The sequence below is a fragment of the Mustela nigripes genome, chromosome X (genome assembly GCF_022355385.1).
Source record: "Mustela nigripes isolate SB6536 chromosome X, MUSNIG.SB6536, whole genome shotgun sequence".
NCBI classification, from domain to species: Eukaryota; Metazoa; Chordata; class Mammalia; order Carnivora; family Mustelidae; genus Mustela; species Mustela nigripes.
In genome coordinates, this window is record NC_081575.1 from 111,254,697 (window position 1) to 111,275,708 (window position 21,012).

Below are 21,012 nucleotides of genomic sequence, written 5' to 3' on the forward strand. Positions count from 1 at the left end.
CACCACTGAAAGCTAGAATTCACTGGAGCAATGTCATGAAAATTCTGAAGAAAACTGATTTCCAACCGATGGTTTAATACCCAAATTAGTAGCCAGCTTCATGGTTCAATTGAAGGCATTCTTAGACATTCAGGGGCTTATATTGAGCTCTATGTACCTTCTCCAAAAAAAGCTACTCAAGGATGTGTTCTTCCAAAGCAAGAGAGTAAACCAAAAAAGAGCAAGGCACAGGATAAAGGAGTTCCAACATGGAAGAAGAAAAGAATCGTTGGATGACAGAGAAGGGAGATGCCATGATAAGAACTATGTATCAGGCATGGAAGACAATCACTCTACATTTCTTCAAACAGATGAAACCAATACCTGTGTCAGAATTTCAAGAGGAACTTTAGAAAATTGAGGCAGTCTACAGTTGCTTCAGGGGCAAGTACATTGAAAAGAAACAAGCTGATTATGCACTCCAGGGCCAACAAAAATCCGTGCAAGTAGGAAAAGTAAATAATTTACTATATGGCTTACATTGCCATAAGAATAATATAAACACTAAATACTGATCTAACCCAAATTCTACCAACTGTACTGAGAGGGTGAAGGAGGAGAAAAGGTGCTAGAAGGGAAAGGCAGCAGATGATGACTAAAACTGAAAAGTCAACATGAGGTTATATAAATATGTTATTTTAAAATGTGAGATACCAAAAAGATATAAACAATTCTGTAGCAGAGCGTATTCTTGCAAGTCTTGAGCAGTATCAGTGGTCTCGGAGGCACTCCCCAAACTCCAGTTTGTTCCCGCAGTTCAGCATGGAGGCCTGGGGCCTTTCCTCTCCACCATATCAGGGCATCAGCTGTGATTAGTCACTTTTCCAGCTCTTTCCCCTCTCTTTCCACAAGTCCCGTCCACTGACCCACAGTTGAGAGAAGGCAAAACTAAGAGTACCCACCCACTTCACTTCACTCGAGATTTGGAGGTTCAGAAAGAAATCTCAATATTTGCCTACACACACACATGGCTTCTAGAAGGAGGCAGGCAGAGTCACGCCTTGGATTTTCCCTTAGCTGCTGCTACTCTCAAAAAAAGAAAAAAAAAATGACATTAGCTCACTCATCTTTCCTTATTTGGTTTCTGCTGAAAAATCTCTTCTATGTGTTCATGACTCTTCCTTTAACAGTAGGTGATACTAATCTAGCTTCATTCTACCAAGTTTATGTCTGATTCATATTTTTACCTCCCAGAGCATCTAAACATACTGCCTTGGGTGTATTAAGCATTCATATGGTGAATTTAGTAAAATATCTCCTCTTATAATAGTTCCAGTCCATTCATGATTTTATTTTTTTTTTCCATTCGTGATTTTAAAGTGGATTCGACTATTTTATCCAGCATGCTCTAATCAATTTAAAAAAGAGAAAGGGGCGCTGGGTGGCTCAGTCAGTTAAGCATCTGTCTTCAGCTCAGGTCATGATCCCCGGGTCCTGGGATCAGCCTGCATCCAGCCCGCATCAGGCTCCCTGCTCAGTGGGGAGTCTGCTTCCCCCTTTCCCTCTGCCTGCTGCTCCTCCTACTTGTATTTACTTTCTGTCAAAGGAATAAATAAAATCTTCAAAAAATAAAAATTAAAAAGAGAGAAAAAGTATACCTTCATGCAAAGCGAAACTGAAAAACCACTTTGGCTGAGTAATCTAGTGTACACATGCAAAAGATGAAAACATACCTACAACAGTAACATCTGCTTTCCTAGAAGGAAAGAGAAGGAAAGAAGAAGAGAGGAAAACACCTTTGATGCATACATTGAAAGCTTTACCATACATGTGAAGCAATCGCAGATTTATTCCTAAGTCTCACGTTAATAAGGTAGAATACCAGATATCAGCAAAGTTTTGTAAAATCAGAAAATTTTATAAATGTAATCAGGGAAAAAATGATACCCAAATCCTCAAAATCAGATGTAGAAGTTCATGAAAGAAACTGCCATTTAATCCTAAACTCAGAAAATACAGTAACAGTAACAGAAAATACAGTAATAGGTGTTTATTAAATATATTGAAAGATGTGCATTTTCTAGCACTGATCTGCTGATTCTCAGGCTCCTGCTATCTTCATCTAAAACTTCAACCTCTTAGATTTTTTTATCTTTTTATTATGCTTAGAAATTTCCAGACAAAATATTATCCATATATGTGACTGTCTATACTAATTTCCCTCAGATCTTTACAAAGCCCAAAAATCAATGATTTAATGAAAATATGTTCCAAATTACTAAGTAGAAATAAAGCAGCCAACGTGGCAACTGAAAGCTGCAAGGAACAGAAAGCCAATTCTTTGGGGGAGAGAACCTTGAAATAACTTCAGCTGTGAAAAGGCCTCCCATCCCCCCAAACTATGAATATTTTATGAAGAAAATAAAAGCATTCAAATGCCAAAGGAAAAAAAAAAAAAAAACACTTAAAGGATGGAAAATGTTGAAGGGAGCCTGCCAGTGGGACCTGCACTTTTGACGATCAATCAAGTAGAGAGTTAGCCATATGTAAAGCTTCAAGGATTTGTCAGTGAGGACCATTCTTCTTCTTGGCAAGTTCATTAAAATGGTGATTTCTTTGTAATAGAAAATGTACTTTCTTTCCTTACTACTCACAAAAGCATGTGTGAGCCTACGCCTATCCCCTAATCACCCAGTTACACACAGTGATGGGTTCACAGGTCATATACACCTACAGATATGATAAAATGTTTGCCAGGAGTAGTTTTCCAAAAAGAGCTGCTTCTATCCCCTGATAACACCCCACACCCCCCTCCCCCCGCCACCAAACCCACAACCTCATTAAATTCTCTGCTAAACACAACAATTATTTTTTACCAGTTAAAAGACAGGAATTTACACATAACTTGGAATTGTTCACCAGGGAAAATATTAATGGCTGAGTTTAGAAAAGTAATGAGACCAAATTCAATTCTTCCACTTCGCAGATGAGAAAATTAAGGCCTGGGGAAGTAAAACGACGTCCCCAAAGCTACTATGAGGCAGCAATCAGCATCACATTTTGATCCTACAGGACAGGTAATGGTAAAGAGCAAAAAAGGGCACTGAGATAGGGGAGAAAGAGCTGGACAGGTGTTATTGTATGTCCAGGGAATAAGCATGTCAGAAGGCTGAAAGTAAGAAAAGTACTGCAACTTCAAGGAACTAAAATGATGCTTCTGAATATGCTACATGCCACAAACTCAAATAAATGAGTAGATGCTAGACACTATCTTAAAATATGTCACTGTAGCAAATATTTAGCCTTCTAAGTCACGTGATTATCTCTTCACAAGACTACATATGACTGCCTTGCTTTAAAAAATATTCGGTGTAGTACTACCATAAGGACATAGAGATCAACAAACAGAACAGAGAGTCCAGAAAGAAACCCTTAAATTTACAGTCAAGTGATTTTCAACAAAGGTGCCACGGCAACTCAATAGGAGTTTTTTTCAACATGCAGGGCTGAAACAACTGGATATCCACATATAAAGAAATGAACTTAGACCCTCAGCTCACACTACAAACAAAATTTAAATAAAAACGGACTCGAGACATGAATATGAGCGAACATTGTAGTATTTTTAGAAATAAATAACAGAAAAGCTTCAAGACATTAGGTTAGGCAAAGATTTCTTAGATGTGACACCAAAAGAACATTCTAAACAGGAAAGAATTGATAAACTGTACTTCATTGAAATGCAAAACTTTTTTGTTTCAAAATACACCACTAAGAAAATGGAAAGACAAGCCACAGAATGGGAAGAAAATATTTGCAAATTACACATCTGATAAAGGCCTTGTATCCAGAATACACTAAGAACTCCCGAATACACACTCAACAATAAAAAGGTAAACACCATCCCCCCACCAAAAGAAGACATACACCCAATTTAAAAGTGGGCAAATGATTTCAGTAGACATTTCATCAAAGAAGACATAGAAATCATTAATAAGCACATGAAAAGATGCTCAACATCATTAGTCATCAGGGAAACAAATCAAAACCACAACAAAAAACCACTTCACACCCAGCAGGATAGCTATAATTTAAAAAAAAATAGTAAGCATTGGTAAAAATGGGAAGAAACAGTAACCCTTGCACACTGCTGGTGAAAATGTAAAATAGTATGGACACTTTAGAAAACAGTTCAGCAGTTTCTTAAAGTTACCATACACCCAGTAATTCCACTCCTAGGTCCTGTGCCAAGAGAAATTAAAACATATGTCCCACAAAGACCTGTATGTAAGTGTTCACGGTAGCATTATTCCTAACAGGCAAAAAGTATAAACAACTCAGGTGTCCATGAAACTGAAGACTGGCGAGACAACACGTGGTATGTACATACGACGGGACGCTATTCCACAATTAAAAAATGAAGTACTGATACATGCTACAACTTAGATGAACCTCGAAAACGTCACATAAAGTTTAGTAAGCCAGACACAAAGACCACATATTTATGATTTCATTTATAGGACATTTCCAGAAACGCAAATCTATAGAAACAGGATGTAGATGACTGGTTGTCGGGAGCTGGGCATGGGGATTGACTGTAAAGAGTCATGGGGCATACTCCTGGGGTGCTGAAAATGTTCTGAAACTGGATTATGGTGACAGCACAATTTGACAAATTTACTGTCAGTTACTGAGTTGTACACTTAAAATGAGTGTACACTCGGATGAACTTTATGGTCTGAAAATTATACCTCAATAGTTTTTTTTCAAGCTAAGGGTGGGGGGAAAAGTATAATTAATCATATGGGAGAGGGAACACAGATGAAACAAAATGGGCCATAGTTGATCACTGTTGAGGCCAGGGATTCAGTATGCGATTCCTTTCCTTTTTTGTAGATATTTAACACAAGAATTTGAATAACAATTTATATTCATAATAACAATTTTTGATAATCAAAAAAAAAATAAATTCCTAAGATCTCCCAGTATTTATGAAGGCAAAACTTTCTTTCCTGTCTCCCTAAAGAACCTCAGGGAAATTGGTCCAATACTGTAAATCACATAAAAGAAAAGACAGAAAAACAGTATTAGTTTCTTGCATATTGGGCCCCATATCTATTCTTTAATATATCTTTTAACTTCAGATGAATTACTGCCTGTAGAAAAACAGTAAGGTGTGCCCCCCAAGTTAAATTAATACAGACTGCTTTCTCTGATACAAAATCTGTTGTAACAGAAACTTGAACAAAGAGGATTCCGATGGAGAACAAAGCAATTGCATTTTCTGGATCTCAGTCTCATCTCCTGTACTATGTGAGAGGTGGCCAAGATGTCACGCATGTTGTCTTTTAGCACTGACAGTCTATGATTTTATAATTCATTTGCTAGTTTTTTCTAGTAACTCCTTCTTCTTGCACCACAGGACATGTGATACATGTCCCAGACAGAGACCTAGGTAGAGTTAAGCAACAAAAATGCATGAGAATGACTTTGGTTAAGGTCAAGTTTCATTTCTCGTATTACTTTTACATGAATGTGTTACTCCTAATTATTTTACTATGAAACTCCATAGGTTGGTTAAAAATGTTGATGTCTGTGCGTCTTCGATGGAAGGCAAGCAGGCAACTTGGAAAAAGATTCTATTATCTTGGTAAGGTCTCTTTTCTACCATGAATTTGAAAAATGTGACATATAGTCAAACCAACATCTAAGTCTGAAACACTTCAAAGTGAGTTTGTGATGGACAACTACTCCAAACCAGTGTCTCAGTCACTCCACCTTTTGCAATCTGGATTAACCCTACCACTCCAATGAACTGTTCTAACGCTTCCTAAGAACATGGTTTGTGAACTCCTTCTACCCTAGCCTCCATTCTTTTTGGTCAGTCGGCAAACCTTAGACTTCTGGTCTCCACTTATTCCTGAAATACACTCCTCCCTGAGCATTCCAGGCCATGGTGCTTGTCCCTTACTGAATTCATGTGCTCTCATGGTTTTACGTCTAGCTGTTAAGACAAAGGAATTTGGTGTTTACATAGAAAGACCTGAAAAGTTTTAAATAGGGAAGTGACATCATAGCTGAGCTTAAGAAAATTAATCCTGCTGCTCTATGAAGGAAAGAACAAAGCAAGCAAATCTACTATAGACTACTATAGTAGTCTTCAAGGCAAATGGTAGTAAGAAGTGAACCAAGGCAGATATCAAAGAAAAGTCAACAGAATTTGGCTCCAAAAATTATATCCATCCTTCAAAGGCTAGCTCAACAGCCTGTACAACCACTCCAACATATCTATAGATCATCCCAGTTAGAAACCACCCAGACACAGCACTGTTCTCACATATAACTGTAACACTGATTAGCAGAAAGTGAGGCCATATCCATATTCCTCTTACAATTCTCCACAGCACCTAGTACACAGTAAGTGTTCAATAAATATTGATTAAATGATAAGACACTTTTGCCGGTCACTATTACTGAAGTCTATTTCAGTTTGCATTAAACTCTCTAAACTCAAATGCACATACTGAGAACACTATTGCTTTTTTGTTGTTTTTCTTTTTAGAGAGAGAGCATGCATGAGTGGCATGAGGGCAGAGGGAGAAGGAGAGACAGAAGCTTAAGCTGGGTGTGGAGCCCAACACAAGGCTTGATCTCATGACCCTGATATCATGACCTGACACAAAATCAAGAGTCAGATGCTTAACCAACTGAGCCACCCAGGCACCCCAAGAATTGTGTCATTTTATGGTATTATTCAGCTCACAAGTTTTGTAACAATTGTAAGCAAAATGTCTAACAATAGATAAATAGGCAAATAAACTAAGGCCCAAATTAATAAAGGTATAAGAAATGAGAGGAACACCATTTTGTAACTACCAATGAAATAATGGACCTAAGCAACAGTTTGCTGAAAACAGCTCATCCCAGCTTATGAGAGCCAACTGTATACATATGTTCCAGCCCTCATTTAGTGACACATCAGTAAGAATAAAAGTGGCTGTGGCAGGGATGTTTATACCATAAAAATCAGTAAATAGCCAGGTAAACATTTACCAACACACCACTGGATGCGGGCAATGAGGATCACTGATAAAATGATTATCTGAGCAGCTGCTGGGGATCTCTGTCATAACGGATAAATCAGGCTAATATTTCGTGAACCCACTGATAAACTGAACATCACAAAAATGGAGCCATTAGATATCAGAGACCTCCTAATGTGATGCAGTAGAAAATACACAGTATCACTAGGAACTACTCTTGCTAAAAATAGAGTGTGATTCTAAGCAAGCCTAGATCTAACCAGCCAGTTTGTAAGAAATACAAAAGATGGAAGAACAGACATGATTAAGGTTTAGCAATTTTTTTAAAAGATTTTATTTATTTATTTGACAGAGAGAGAGATCACAAGTAGGCAAAGCGGCAGGCAGAGAGAGAGAAGGAAGCAAGCTCCCTACTGAGCAGAGAGCCCAATGCGGGGCTCAAGCCCAGGACCCTGGGATCATGACCTGAGCCAAAGGCAGAGGCTTACCCCACTGAACCATCCAGGAGCCCTGATTAAGTTTTTGTAAAAAGGCCTTACCAATTAGAGATACATATAAAGTATGTATGAAATTATATAATATCTGGCAGTTGATCTGGGGATGGAGATTTTCTATTTTTACATAAATCTGAAGTTTTCCATAATACAGTTTTTAACAAGGTAGCCAGTATATAGAATGTATATAAAAGAATGGCAAAATTATCAGTACAGACATGGATAGATCTCCAAGAAATAACAAATTCTGGAAAAGCACAGGGGAAACATGTACAATGTGATGTCAATTATTTTAAAGACAAAAACCATGAAATTGATGTTATAAATGGATTAGAAAATGTCAGAAGGATACCTTCCCTGGGGAGGATACCAGGCTTGGTGGAAATGAACTTAAGGGTCAGATTTGTAATGTCTGAATTTTACAAAAATTCAAATGAGGCTTTTATTTTTAAATTTGAGAGAGAGAGAGCAAAGAGAGAGAGAGAACTTGTGTGGGGCAGGGAGAGGGGAAGAAAGGGAGAGAAACTCAAACAGACCCCATGCTGAACATGGAGCCCAATGAAGGGCTTGGTCTCATGACCTTGAGATCATGACCTAAAATGAAACCAAGAGTCAGACACATAACCAACTGTGCTACCCAGGCGCCCCTATTCAAATTAGAATTGTAAGCCAACTGCCCAGGTGTGGAGCTGAATCTCAGTTCTCAGCTGGCTAGTGAAGGAGGATGAAGGCTGCAACCAACAGGAGTAATAGCACTGTGCCTTCTGCCCCTTCTTAAGAATTCAACATCCAGGGACACCTGGGTGGCTCAGTCAATTAAGCATCTGACTCTTTATTTCAAATTCAGGTCTTGATCTCAGAGTTGTGAGTTCAAGCCATACATTGGGCTCCATGCTGAGTGTTGAGCCTTCTAAATTAAGGGGGAAAAAAAAGAATTCAATGTCCAGCATAGGCAGCTGAATAGAGACATGACTACCAAATATCTGGCCAAATGGAGAAGTTGGGAGATGCAAGTGGGGTAGAGAGAAGAGAAATACTTGTCCCTTCTTAAGGCAGTAGAGTGTAGGCCCTAGCATTGGGCGATGCGAGCCTAAAGCTCAGCACCACCATCTAGGAGCTCCATGACCTTAGCCAAATTAACTTTTGCTCCTCAGTTGCTATTTCTCTAAAGCGGGGATACAACAGCACCTACCTCATTAGGTAGGTGTTATCCTTACAATAACTGGAGACAATGCATGGAAAGTGCTTTAAATGTGTACCCTGTACCAAGTAAGCCTCAAATTCACTATGTATCTAGTGCTAGGTGTTAAAAAAGAGCCTAAAAACAACTCTAACAAATAGGGAAATTTGGCTTGGACACTATACTGACAGGTAAAGAATATACTACTCAGGCGACCTGGGCGGCTCAGTCAGTTAAGCAACTGTCTTCGGCTCAGGTCATGATCTCTGGGTCCTGGGACTGAGCCTTGTATTGGGCTCCCTGCTCAGTAGGAAGTTTGCTTCTCATCCTCTCTCTCCCCCTCCCCATCACTCACTCTCTCTCTCAAATAAATAAAATCTTTAGGAAAAAGAAAGGATATACTACTGATAAAGTAACTAGATCAACTGGTTTCACATATGAGAGAAAAAGTACAGTTGAATGCAAGCAGTCAGTAATGATTCCTTAAATGCTTTCCAAACACTAAAAGGGAGTCACTCCATGATTTGTAGTAGCTGCATGATTAGTTAAGCAGGTAGAAGTCCAATAGTATGCTACCAAACTCACTAAGTTAAGGATAAAGATGTGTCCAGACAACTAACACACAAATTCAACAAGGCTACAAGATAGACCAATAAATAAAAACCAATTACATTTCTATACACCAGCAATGAAGACTGCAAAAAATGAAATTAAGAAAACAATTCCCTTTAGGCTAACATCAAAATAAACAAAACACTTAAGAATAAATTTTTACAAGTACAAAACTTATTTGTGAAAACTACAAAATATTTAAAGACTTAAATAATGAAAATATATCCTGCGTTCATGGATTAGAAGACTTAATATTGTTGGGGTGCCTGGGTGGCTCAGTAGGTTAAAGCCTCTGCCTTTGGCTCGGGCCATGGTCTCAGGGTCCTGGGATTGAGCCCCGCATCAGGCTCTTTGCTTGGTAGGGAGCCTACTTCCCCCTCTCTCCCTCTGCCTGCCTCTCTGCCTACTTGTGATCTCTGTCAAATAAATAAATAAAATCTAAAAAAAAAAAAAGAAGAAGGAGACTTAATATTGTTAAGATGGAAAACATTACATTGTATGCCATAAATATGTACAATTTTTATTCGTCCGTTAGCCTCATTATAAAGTTGGGGGGAAAATACTGTTGAGATAGCAATACTAACCAAACTGATCTAAAGAGTCAGTGCAATCCCTACTAAACTCCCAGTTGCCTTTAAAAAAAAAAAAAAAAAACACAAAAAACAGGGGCGCCTGGGTGGCTCAGTAGTTAATCCTCTGCCTTCGGCTCAGGTCATGATCTCAGGGTCCTGGGATTGAGCCCCACATCAGGCTCTCTGCTCGGCGGGGGGCCTGCTTCCTCCTCTCTCTCTGCCTGCTTCTCTGCCTACTTGTGATCTCTGTCTGTCAAATAAATAAATAAAATCTTTTAAAAAAACACAAAAAACAGAAATTGATAACCTGATCCTAAATTTCATATGGAAATGCAAAGGACCCAGAAAAAGCAAAACAATCTTGAAAAGGAAGAGAGGCACCTGGGTGGCTCAGTCGGTTAAGCGTCTGACCCTTGATGTCGGCTCAGGTCACAATCTCAGGGTCTTGAGATCAAGTCACACATCGGGCTCCATGCTCACCAGGTAGTCTGCCTGAGATTCCTTCTGTCCCTCTCCCTCTACCCCTCCCCACTCCGTGCACTTGCTCGCACTTGCTCTCTCTCAAATAAATAAATCTTCTTTTTAAAAAAGAAAAGAAGAAGAAAAAGAAAAAGAAGAAGAGGAAGAAGAAAGTGGGCACAGACACACATCCCAACTGCAAAACGTATTACAATTCTGCAACAATCACAACAGTATGGTGCTAGCACAAGGATAGATATATTAATACCAATGGAATAGAATTCAGAATCCAGAAATAAGACTTTATGTTAAACGGTCAGTTGATTTTTAACAAGGGTGCCAGGAAAATTAAACAGGGAATAATAGTTTTTTCAACAAATGGTACTGGGACAACTGGATAGTCACGTGCAAAAACAAACAACAACAAAAACCCAAAATTTGAACCCTTACCTCACACCACATACCAAAAAAAGCAACTCAAAGTAGATCACAGACTAAAATGTAACAGCTAAAAATATAAAAGTCTTAGAAGAGGAGTATGTGTTTGTGGCCCTGAGTTAGGCAAGGATTTCTTAGCTATGACACCAAAAGCACAAATGATAAAAGAAAAATAAATAAATTGGACTTCGTCAAAATTAAAAGTTTCTGCACTTCAAAGGATACCATTAAAAATGTTGAAAGGATGGGGCGCCTGGGTGGCTCAGTGGGTTAAAGCCTCTGCCTTCGGCTCAGATCATGATCCCAGGGTCCTGGGATTGAGCCCCACATCAGGCTCTTTGTTGCGCGGGGAGCCAGGGAGCCTGCTTCCCCCTCTCTCTCTCTGCCCACCTCTCTGCCTACTTGTGATCTCTGTCTGTCAAATAAATAAATAAAATCTTTAAAAGAAAAATAAATGTTGAAAGGACAACCCACAAAATGAGAGAAATATTTTTAAATTATGTATGTGAAAAGGGATTTGCAATCAGAATATACAAAAAACCCTTACAACTCAAGAATAAGAGACAAATAGCCCAATTTAAAAATGGGCTAAGATTTTGAACAGTTCTCCAAAAATGACATAAATACGGCTAATAAGCACACAAAAAGGTGTTCAACATCATTAGTCACTAGAAAATGCCAATCAAGGGCTACCTGGCTAGCTCAGTTAGCACAGCAGCCAACTCTTGATCTCAGGGTAGTGGGTTTGAGCCCCACACTGGCTACAGAGATTATTTTAAAATAATAATGTGAAAAAAGAAAATGCAAATCAAAACCATGATAAGATACCATTTCATACCAGCTAGGTTGACTAAAATAAAAAGGATGGGCAATAATAAGTGCTTCAAAAGTGAGAAACTGCAGTCCTCATACAATGCTAGTGAGATAGTAAACTGTGCGGCCACTTCAGTAGTTCCTCAAGATGTCCAACTTAGACTTACCATATGACCCAGAAATTCCATTCCTATGTATATCCATGAACTGTAGGAATCTACAACGTAATATTATTCATCCATAAAAGGAATGAAGTACTCCTACATGTTACAACATGGATACACCTTGTAAACATTATAGCAAGTGAAAGAAGCCAGTTACAAAAGACCATATGTTGTGTGATGCCACTAATACAGAATGTCCAGGACAGGAAAATTCATGGAAACAGAAAGTAGACTAGAGGTTGCCAACAGCTGTGGGGAGAGGACAAGGAAATGAGGAAGGACTACTAATGAGGATGGGGTTTCTTTTTGGGGTGAAGAAAATGTTCTAAAATTGGACAATGCTAGTGGTTGCCCAACAGTATAAATATGCTACCAACCACTGAATTATATACTTTAAAAGGGCAAATTTTATAGTGTGTGGATTTTATCCCAAGTTTTAATTTAAAAGAAAAACCTGTCCAGACTGCCAAACTGAACCCTTAGATGGCTGCGTAACGTGGACCCAAAAGTTTGGGAGTAGAGCAGGAATACCATAATCCTACTAGATTTTAAAAGGGAGCAAGTAGCACTCACAAGAATGATACAATAAGGAAATCCATAAGGTTGAAGCTGTTTGAGTGAACAAATTCATCCTTTAGAGAACTTGAAAGGTTAAATTAGGTAAGAAATGTATCTCTTATTCCCAAAAGGTTTACATATTTCTCAAGTTGCAGAAAGAAATATCAATTTGTAGAGAAACCTGGACAGATGCGTCTCAGCTAGCCAACTAAAAAATACAACCCCCTTCCAAGTTAAGACAGAGCCCTTATCACACTTTGCCCACCTGTCCATCTCACAATGGAGGCTATGGGGAGTCCTCCAAAACTATTTCTCAATATTGGAAGGGCACTGAGGAGGAAGCTGAAGGACATATCATATCAGAGCCTTAAGGAATGTTCTGGAATGCTTCTGTCATTTTAGCTGCATTCTACAAAGTGGCAGGAGGCTGGTCATAAAAATACCCTGGACAGAGTATGGTAAATTTGAGGCAGGTAAACTCAGCCAGGAAGGATATTTCTGGTACTCTCAGGTACTATCTGGTCACTGTGGCTACTGAATGAAAAGCAAAATTTCTATACTATCTGTACTTGGGGCAAAATTTAAAAGATAGAAGTGTGTATTCAATGAGAAGTAAGTTTCTCTTTCACTCCTGTCCAGTCATCCTAATCTCTTCTATTACCAACTTCCTAAGTAACCTTCCAAAAACTGCCTATACACTTAAGAACATACATATTCTGCACCGTGCCTCTTTCACTTAATTTATGTCAGATAGCTCTCCATTTAGTACACATACCTAAATCTTTTTAACTGCTTCCTAAGTTTTCATAATATGGATGTACCATAATTTCTTAACCCTGGAATGAGTTATTATTACCAGTAATGTCTAAAGCAGAAATAAAACGTTAGCGAGCCATGGGTAGATGCTACCCATGGATATGTTTTGTTCAGCCATCACAATGGCTTTAACATGTGGATCTGAATATATTTTGCCACATGCGATGTGGGAGAAAGAGCTGCCCACCAACATCCACTCTCCTCTTTCACAGTAAGAGGGGTGTCAATGGGAAATGGCTATCCCGCCAGGAACTACCTTTCCCAGCTGCCCAGCAGCTAGCTATATCCAAGGGACTAGGTTTCCCCAGTTAGAGCTGAGGGGAAGTGATGAAGGTTTCTGGTCTGCAGCTTTAAAGGGATGGCTATTTTTCCTCCACACAACCTCTGCCCCTTCTGCCAGGTAGATGCTCAATGACTGGCACAGGGCTATCGGCGGCAGGGCCAGCACTGAAGGGGTTGGCCATCATGGTGGCAACCACCAGCTGCAAGCTTTAGGCATGGCTCTGGAAGGGGCAGGTCACTGTTGAGAGCAGGAGGGGAGTTCCCACCCCACGGGCTGGAACAAACGAAATTCATTATGAAAAAATTTGCTTTATGAAAACAACTGCTTCAATGAGGAAAAGGAAGTTAGGATCTAAAAAGTACTGCCTTCACAGTGTGATTTTTTCTTATAGGAATTTTAGTAATATAATATGTTTTATAAAACAAAGTACTAATAAAATAAAATATGGTTCGTGGCTCTAAGCATAGAGCAATAAAATCCAGACATCCCAGGTCTGACTGCATCTAGATTTTGCATACTTGCATCATCACTAGTTGAGACTTTCTTGCACATTTTTATTTTCTCTCAAACGCAGCAGCTGTTTGGGCCTTGAAAGGATGGCCCGACATGGGCCAGCTATTACCAAGGTGATCTCCCATGGGGCGCCTGGGTGGTTAAGCGTCTGCCTGCAGCTCAGGTTATGATCCTGGGGTCCTGGGAGCGAGCCCCCATTGGGCTCTCTGCTGCCCCCCTCTCCTGCTCCCCCTGCCTGTGCTCTCTCTCAAGTAAATAAATAAAATCTTTTGAAAAACAACAACAACAACAAAGGTGATCTCCCTTTTACACACAGCAATTATGTCGTATCAACTTCTTCCTATGAAAACATACACTTTAGGTATAATACCAGGACCCACCTACCTAGAGCCCTGGGATAATCTAGACTCCCATAAATTTGAATTCATATGGTTTTTACAGATATCAAAGGTAAAGCCAATTGTCCCATACTGCCAAAGTGGCTTGTTCACTTTTATAGATTTACATTTGAAATGAGCCCTTTGACATTCTTCCCCACATCATATTACCGATCTTCCTAAACTGGAAGACATTAATGCCAGCCTTTTCTAAGTTCTTCCCTTAAATCCCATCCAAATCTTTCACCGAGTCTGTGGAAGAGTTCTCTGTGGGCTCTCCTCCCCTTGGTCACTGCAGTCTTCTATTCTACTTTCTTCTCCTGCCTTTATATAACCATCATCACCCTATGTAACGACCATCTCATCATTTTCTTCACTTCCCTCTTTCATTCTTGCTTCTTTGCATCTTCTCTCCATTGTATTTATTTTCCACACTGTCAGTCCATCACAGGCCACTCTGACTCAGCAACCTGGCCTCACTTACTCTGTTTTTCACAGTCCTTTGCTCATAATACAGCAGGCAACTGGGGCTCAGTCCCTCTGTGAGCCCACTGTGGAACTGCAGGGAGTAGATCATAGACTTGAACCACTGGAGATCAAGGGGAGCAAGGGACTTTAACCTCAGATTCCCTTTCCTCAATGATTTCTAGCCAAATGAGTGCCTAGATGTCAAACATGTTGCTATTAGGATTATGTTTAGTATCTCACCAAAACCCAACAGCTCCATGGACCGCTGGCCCTATTTTAGAGACTAAAAATCTGAAATGCAGAAAGATTAAGTCACTTGCTGGAAATCAAACAGTTAATAAGCAGCAGAGCTGAACTCCAAATGCAGTCTTGTCTCTTCCACCATATGACACGATGTCATAAAAGCCACAGCACAACCATCCCCGCACAGCCGGCACTCTTCGCGGGCTTGCACAGCCAGAAACATGCTTGCACGTCTCCAGCTTCTCCTTGCAAGGAAAACGTATTAAGATAGCTGCCCAGATTGTTTTAATCTTCTTGCATGTATAGAAAAATCTTCTGGGTCATAATCCACCAGCCATGTGAAATTTTTATAGCATCATCATCCGTGGCTACTCCCACCTCAAATACCAGTTACTATGAAATTATGCCAGAATTTGGATCAAAGTATGGGGGGAAATGCAAGGCAAATTTTTATCTGATGAACTCATGGCAGAGAATCAAATTTCATAGAGAGTTCCAGACTCTAGTATATTAAAAAACAATCTGTAACTTTACTGTGAGGAGACTACTTTATTAGAACAACTAAAACATGCTGAGCTCTGCTGGGACACAGAGGTCATGCTAATGTGTGAGCCAAGGAGAGTCTTTTCTTGCTTTAGTAGAAAAGATAATAATCTGCAAATCACTAGCATCTGAGGCTGGCTTGATTTAAAATGCACACAGATAGAGAAAAAGTTCCAGGAAATCACTGTATTTATAGCTTGCCTACATTAGTCAGTGGAAAGGCCCTTGCTGCTCTCAAAATAACACTTGGGAAGGCACTGCATCCTAGCACCTTTGCTAAGCAAAGGCATGCATGGTTCTCATCTGCTGTTCTGTAGGTTCCCTAGGAGGAAATCTCCCACTTCACAGGGAGCCAGGGAAGCAGACAAGGCCCTCCAACCTCCCCCACCTCCAACCCTAGCTGTATAGCACCTGGCTCAAGGAAGTAGCACCCCCAGAAACCCCTCAGCAAGCCACCTGGAGGAGCTCTTGCCCTAGTTGCCCCCACCAACCACCGAACCATTGGTCAGATTTAGAAAGCAGAGCCCCCTTAGCATTAAATCCTCCAAGACACAGGATCTTCACCACAAGGATAAGACGCAGGGGAAGCTTCCGGCCAGTGTCAATCCCCAAGATCGTTCAGAGAAGAACTACATAAGCATCTCAGGAAACGACAGGCAGCAATCTTATATACAAATTACAGAGAACGAGACCCCAGCCATGCACTCAGTGGGCTGTCTGGGGTTAAAGTATTTTAATCCTCTTAGCACAGAATTTCGTAATTCTTGGTCCATACAAGTGTGGGCAAGGCTCCAAACACGTGGGATATCTATCTGCTTAGAATTGCTTTCCCTCCCAAGAATACCATAGCACCTCGAAGACCTTCCTGGGGCAGGAAACGGTCAGATCTGCTCATTCTGTGGACTCACAAAGGCCTCTGTGGCGGACACACATCCAGTGACTCCAACAGGGAAGGAAAAGACTGGGGTGCAGAGGGTCACTTCACCTGGCACACTGGGCTGGAAGACTTTATTCAGATCCAAGGAGGAAGCTCTGGAATGGGTTTTCTGTGGCCGTGGTGGCGGGGTGGGAGGGTCCTCGCCCCTTTTCATGGCCTCTTCTATGGAGGTGCTAGAGTAAGATCTGCAGCAAAATAAGGGAAGGTCAGAAGGGAGACAGCAAAGCTTTAGTCTCTGAAGTAAGGTTGAAATGGAAATACCCACAAAAGTCAAAGTCACTTTTCCAAAAGACTGACCAAGGCCCATCTCAAAGCAACCACGAATTCAACTGTCCCTTGGGTACCACTACCGGCAATAACTATCCAAACCCAGCCATGAATCAGAACCTTTTTTAACCCCTTTGTTCGTATTATATCTTAGATCTAAATTTACACAAAGGAAAAGCTTCCTGTAAATTCAGATCTATTTCTATGGGTATTGTTAATAAGAATAACGCGTAAGCCTTCTGCTTAGGCACGTCCATGTTGGAACAGAGGGGCTTCAGGGTCTTAACGGACTGCAGCACTTTTCTCCCATTCCCATGCAAATGTGATGACAGGCACCTATGGAAGTGGGGTAGATAAGCTGAGAGTGAAGAATCAGCAGCTCAAGGGACTATGCCATAAATGCATTTCTGGAAAGGGAAACACGCATGTATCAGATGGAGGGGTCTAGGCTGTCTTACCATGAGAAATACCAGTTGGGGGAAATTTTCCAAGCAAAAGCCTCCTCCAAACTTTGTCCTTCATTCTGTAACAAGGCAGTAGCTAACTAGACAACTTCTGAGATTGTAACTCTAATAATTACATTCAAAGGAACAGGAAATAAATAGCCTGCCAAAGGTCACATAGTTAGAAAGTTATATTGGCTCAATTCAAACTCCAATCTGTTTCTAAATTCCATTTTTAAAATATTCTGATACTGCCTATGAGCCCAGAAAAAAATCTTTTGGCAGTAGCAGCTAAACTACTCGTTAGAGACTTAATTATTTTCTAAATTAATTCAACTCAGTACATTAGTCTATTGCTTAGAAACAGGTTTGTGGGTGAGTTTCCAATATGATTTTCTAAGAAGTGGATGTGTACATCCGTTCTATTCAGCCTCTCAGCTAAGCTCATGTGAAAGAATAAAATGACCTTTGAGTCAGAGTTGTGTTCTAGAGGCAAATTAACCTCAGAAAACTATTATTAGTATTTAGCTATTAGTGTGCCATTTATGAAATCAGAACCTATCAATCACTATTAAGCAACTTCAGTTCTTGATAAAGCTGGTTTTGACATAGCAAGTTTTTACTTTCCCAGATCATTCCCTCAAGGTTTCTTTGTGGTAGTTGAAGAGTTTTGTCTGTCATGCAAGGTTGCAGTCTTTCATAAAGCTGCCATAATGGCACGGAACGTGCTCTGGGGTGGGCTCTGTAAAACAACTGGCCAGACAGGCAAGGCGAAGGCATGCGGCAACTGGCAGCAAGAATGGTCTCATACTTTCAATTAGAGCGAAAGGAAATTGATAGGAAAGGACAACAAAGCTTTCAATTGGGAACTATTGATTTAAAATGGAAATCAGAGACTCTAGCTAGAAATTAAAAGAACTTTTATGCCAGACAGGGCTTTAGTGACATTTTTCAGTCAAGAAAGAATATATGGTGTGTGTGTGTGTGTGTGTGCGCGTGTGTATGTCAACACACATACAGAGAGTTAGGCATACTATTCCATACCACATAGCTCATTCCATTCTATCTCCATATATAACCTGTATACTCGTATTTGCATATGGAAAGCTAATTGAATATTAAACAAGTGATACTGTAAAACTGTGAATACAACCAATTTAAATACAAATGTGCAGGGAACCAACAAAATAATGAATATAAGTCGTGTTAAAACAGTGATTTTCCCTCTTTCCTTCATATTTCTATAAAGTTTTACTATTCTAAAAAGGAAAATAAAAGTAATTTGAGTCTCTCAGTCTCAGCAAAGACCCAGTTGGGGAGTAGGGAAAAGAAAAACATCCAAATTAGACCAGGAGACCGATCCCTAAGAGAATAATATATAAAAGTTGGCCAGAGACATTAATAATAGTACATGTAACTATGAAACTTTATACTTTCATTCACTTTGAGAAAGAGAGGAAGTCAACAGAAAAAAACTGTGAGGTTTAATTTATAATTAACACAGCACACATAAACAGATTTCTGTAATTCAAAGGTTTTTCAAACTATGAGGGCAGACAAATGTTACTATTCTTATATCTTAAAGCCACTACGTTAAGCCAGTACAGTAAAAGATCCATTCATCCTTAAAAAAAAAAAAAAAAAAAAAGACGAGTAAATGTGGTAGCCACAGACAGAAACAGGGACTATACCTTTTTTTCTGCCAATAAAATTACTGTATCTATTATTTCAGAAACTATGAATATAGGTATATGTATCTTCTATAAACAAGGAAATCAGAATTCCAATGTAGAAAATCCAGACATAAAAGATAAACTAAGGGATAACTCTCAGATTTACAAAAAGATGAAGTTTCCTTAATTATCACTATTTCAAGCATATAAAATATGATCAGATTTAAATTCAAATTTAAATTTAAAATGTGTCTCGTAGCCAAAGGAAGAAAAAGTTACCAAGAGCCAAAGCAAACACATATGTACTGTCCAGTACACACATGTACTTCAGCACTGAAGAGTGGCCCCAATACCATTTCCCCTCTTTGATGTTCTATTAATGTTTCTGTATCTCTCCTCCAACCTTCGATCTGATGTCTGATGTCAACCGCAGCTCTGCTTTACTTGCTCTCCCTCTTCTACTAGCTTCTATGGATCTAAAAACTGTGAAGCCAAAAAGCTGCTCTAAGACAGGATAAAACAGACCATGAGTACTGCTTACCTAAAGCCTCAAGTCTCATCAAAATCACTGTGAGCATTTTCTTTTCCTACTCTAGTTTTCATCCCTCAGGAGTCTCACTTCCTGGTGTCCACCTTGTCCTGATAGTAAATTTCAGTGTTACCTTTGAACCACATCTCCTTCTCTCCAAAGGTACTGCCCTCTATTCCTTATCATCCTGCAACAACTGGGCCACATGCACACAAACCACTTCTTGTCCGGCGACCAGCCAGCAGCAGCCACCATCTTCCAGCACTAATAAATACAGAAACTGAGTGTCTCCCAGCAGCACCGCATGCTCCAAGCAAGCCCTTCATGACAAGTGAATTCACCCCTATTCTAAGCTTCAAATCTGATGGGCTGGACTTCAGGTTCTGGGATTTTATTTCTAGTTGGGGACAGGATAGAAAGGGCATTAAAGCAGAAATTAAACAAACACTACCTGGATCTTGGTCTTGCTTTGAGACTGTTGGAATCCTTAGAAGTGGCTGAAACAAAGATTAGTTGTTGTTTACTTGGCTTTCATTTCTGCAGTTGAACAGGTTTAAGAGCAATATCCGGGCTAGTGCAGAACAAACATTATCAACAGGTAAATGTGAGGTACAGGTGTCCCTGTGGAGAACTCGACTGCCTCCACATTTTCATTATTTTTTTACTTTATTTCTTAAGCTAAAGGCACAATTCAAAGGAGGGAGAGACCAACATTTTTTTTCCCTTTTGTTAGAGCACTAAGGAGCTACTTTCAAATCTACATTGACGAATAAAGAAATTTCAGTCTAAAAAGACAACCCTCTCAAGAGGTTATCTGCTTATATAACAGTGGGTTCAGACCTGTGGTTTTCTTGGTCTATCATGATAGCCTAGTAATTGATTTTGAACCAGCTTCCCCTGAAGGCTAGGAAGAAATCTATCAGGTTACATATTTCAAGGTTTTCTTAAAATATACTACACCAGAGCAGCATAACCACAAGAAATCACAGCTCCCACAAGTTAAGTTGAAATGAGCTACATAGATTTTTCTGTAAGAAAATGTTCTTGTGTCCTATGTCTCTGTGACCAAATCATACAGAGGATATTACAGAGTGAAATCATTAAAATATTTTATCAACCATACGACTTTTCCTTATCAAAATTAAATCATGAGCTAACTTGCTCAGAATCAACACCCATCGAGCCTACTTTTCTATCACAAGTTCCTAGAGTAATTATAAACACTTACAAAAAGATTAATCCTTTTTTATGTTTTCAATACCCTAGGGAAGATAACTTTAGAAACCATTAGTTATGTTAAGGTTTTGCAACCACTGCAAATTTTTCATCATAAAATGTTCATTAAAAATCCATAGAAAAAGTGCTACTAACTAAGAACAAGAATATAGTTTGTATACTGTTTGCACAAATTCTCCCAAACATTTTCTTATGTCTCAATAAATTATTCCACCATTTTTTATATTGCTCTAAAGATAAAAACCCTCCTTGGGAAGAAGCAGCCTGGATTGATGATGGTCATTAAAATCCATGGGTTAGATAAGCAGCAGAGAAAGGGGAGCTAAAAATGCTAACAAGGCACAAAGCACACTAGCAATATATATTCCCTCA

The 21,012-nt window shown here is 39.5% G+C and overlaps 1 protein-coding gene across 4 annotated transcripts in view; it reads right to left on the reverse strand.

Annotated features, from left to right (window-relative positions):
• The window catches only part of REPS2 (RALBP1 associated Eps domain containing 2), a 166,983-nt gene that overhangs the window by 74,181 nt on the left and 71,790 nt on the right, over positions 1-21,012 (reverse strand). For 2 of the 4 annotated variants that reach the window (XM_059384641.1, XM_059384640.1), the window contains exons 11-12: positions 19,856-19,901; positions 16,541-16,677 (exon numbers count right to left, since the gene is read on the reverse strand). The exons of the other annotated variants lie outside the window; for them this stretch is intronic. In XM_059384641.1, the coding sequence (XP_059240624.1) occupies positions 16,541-16,677; positions 19,856-19,901 (183 nt within the window). The remainder of the gene's footprint in view (positions 1-16,540; positions 16,678-19,855; positions 19,902-21,012) is intronic. 4 annotated transcript variants of the gene reach the window in all.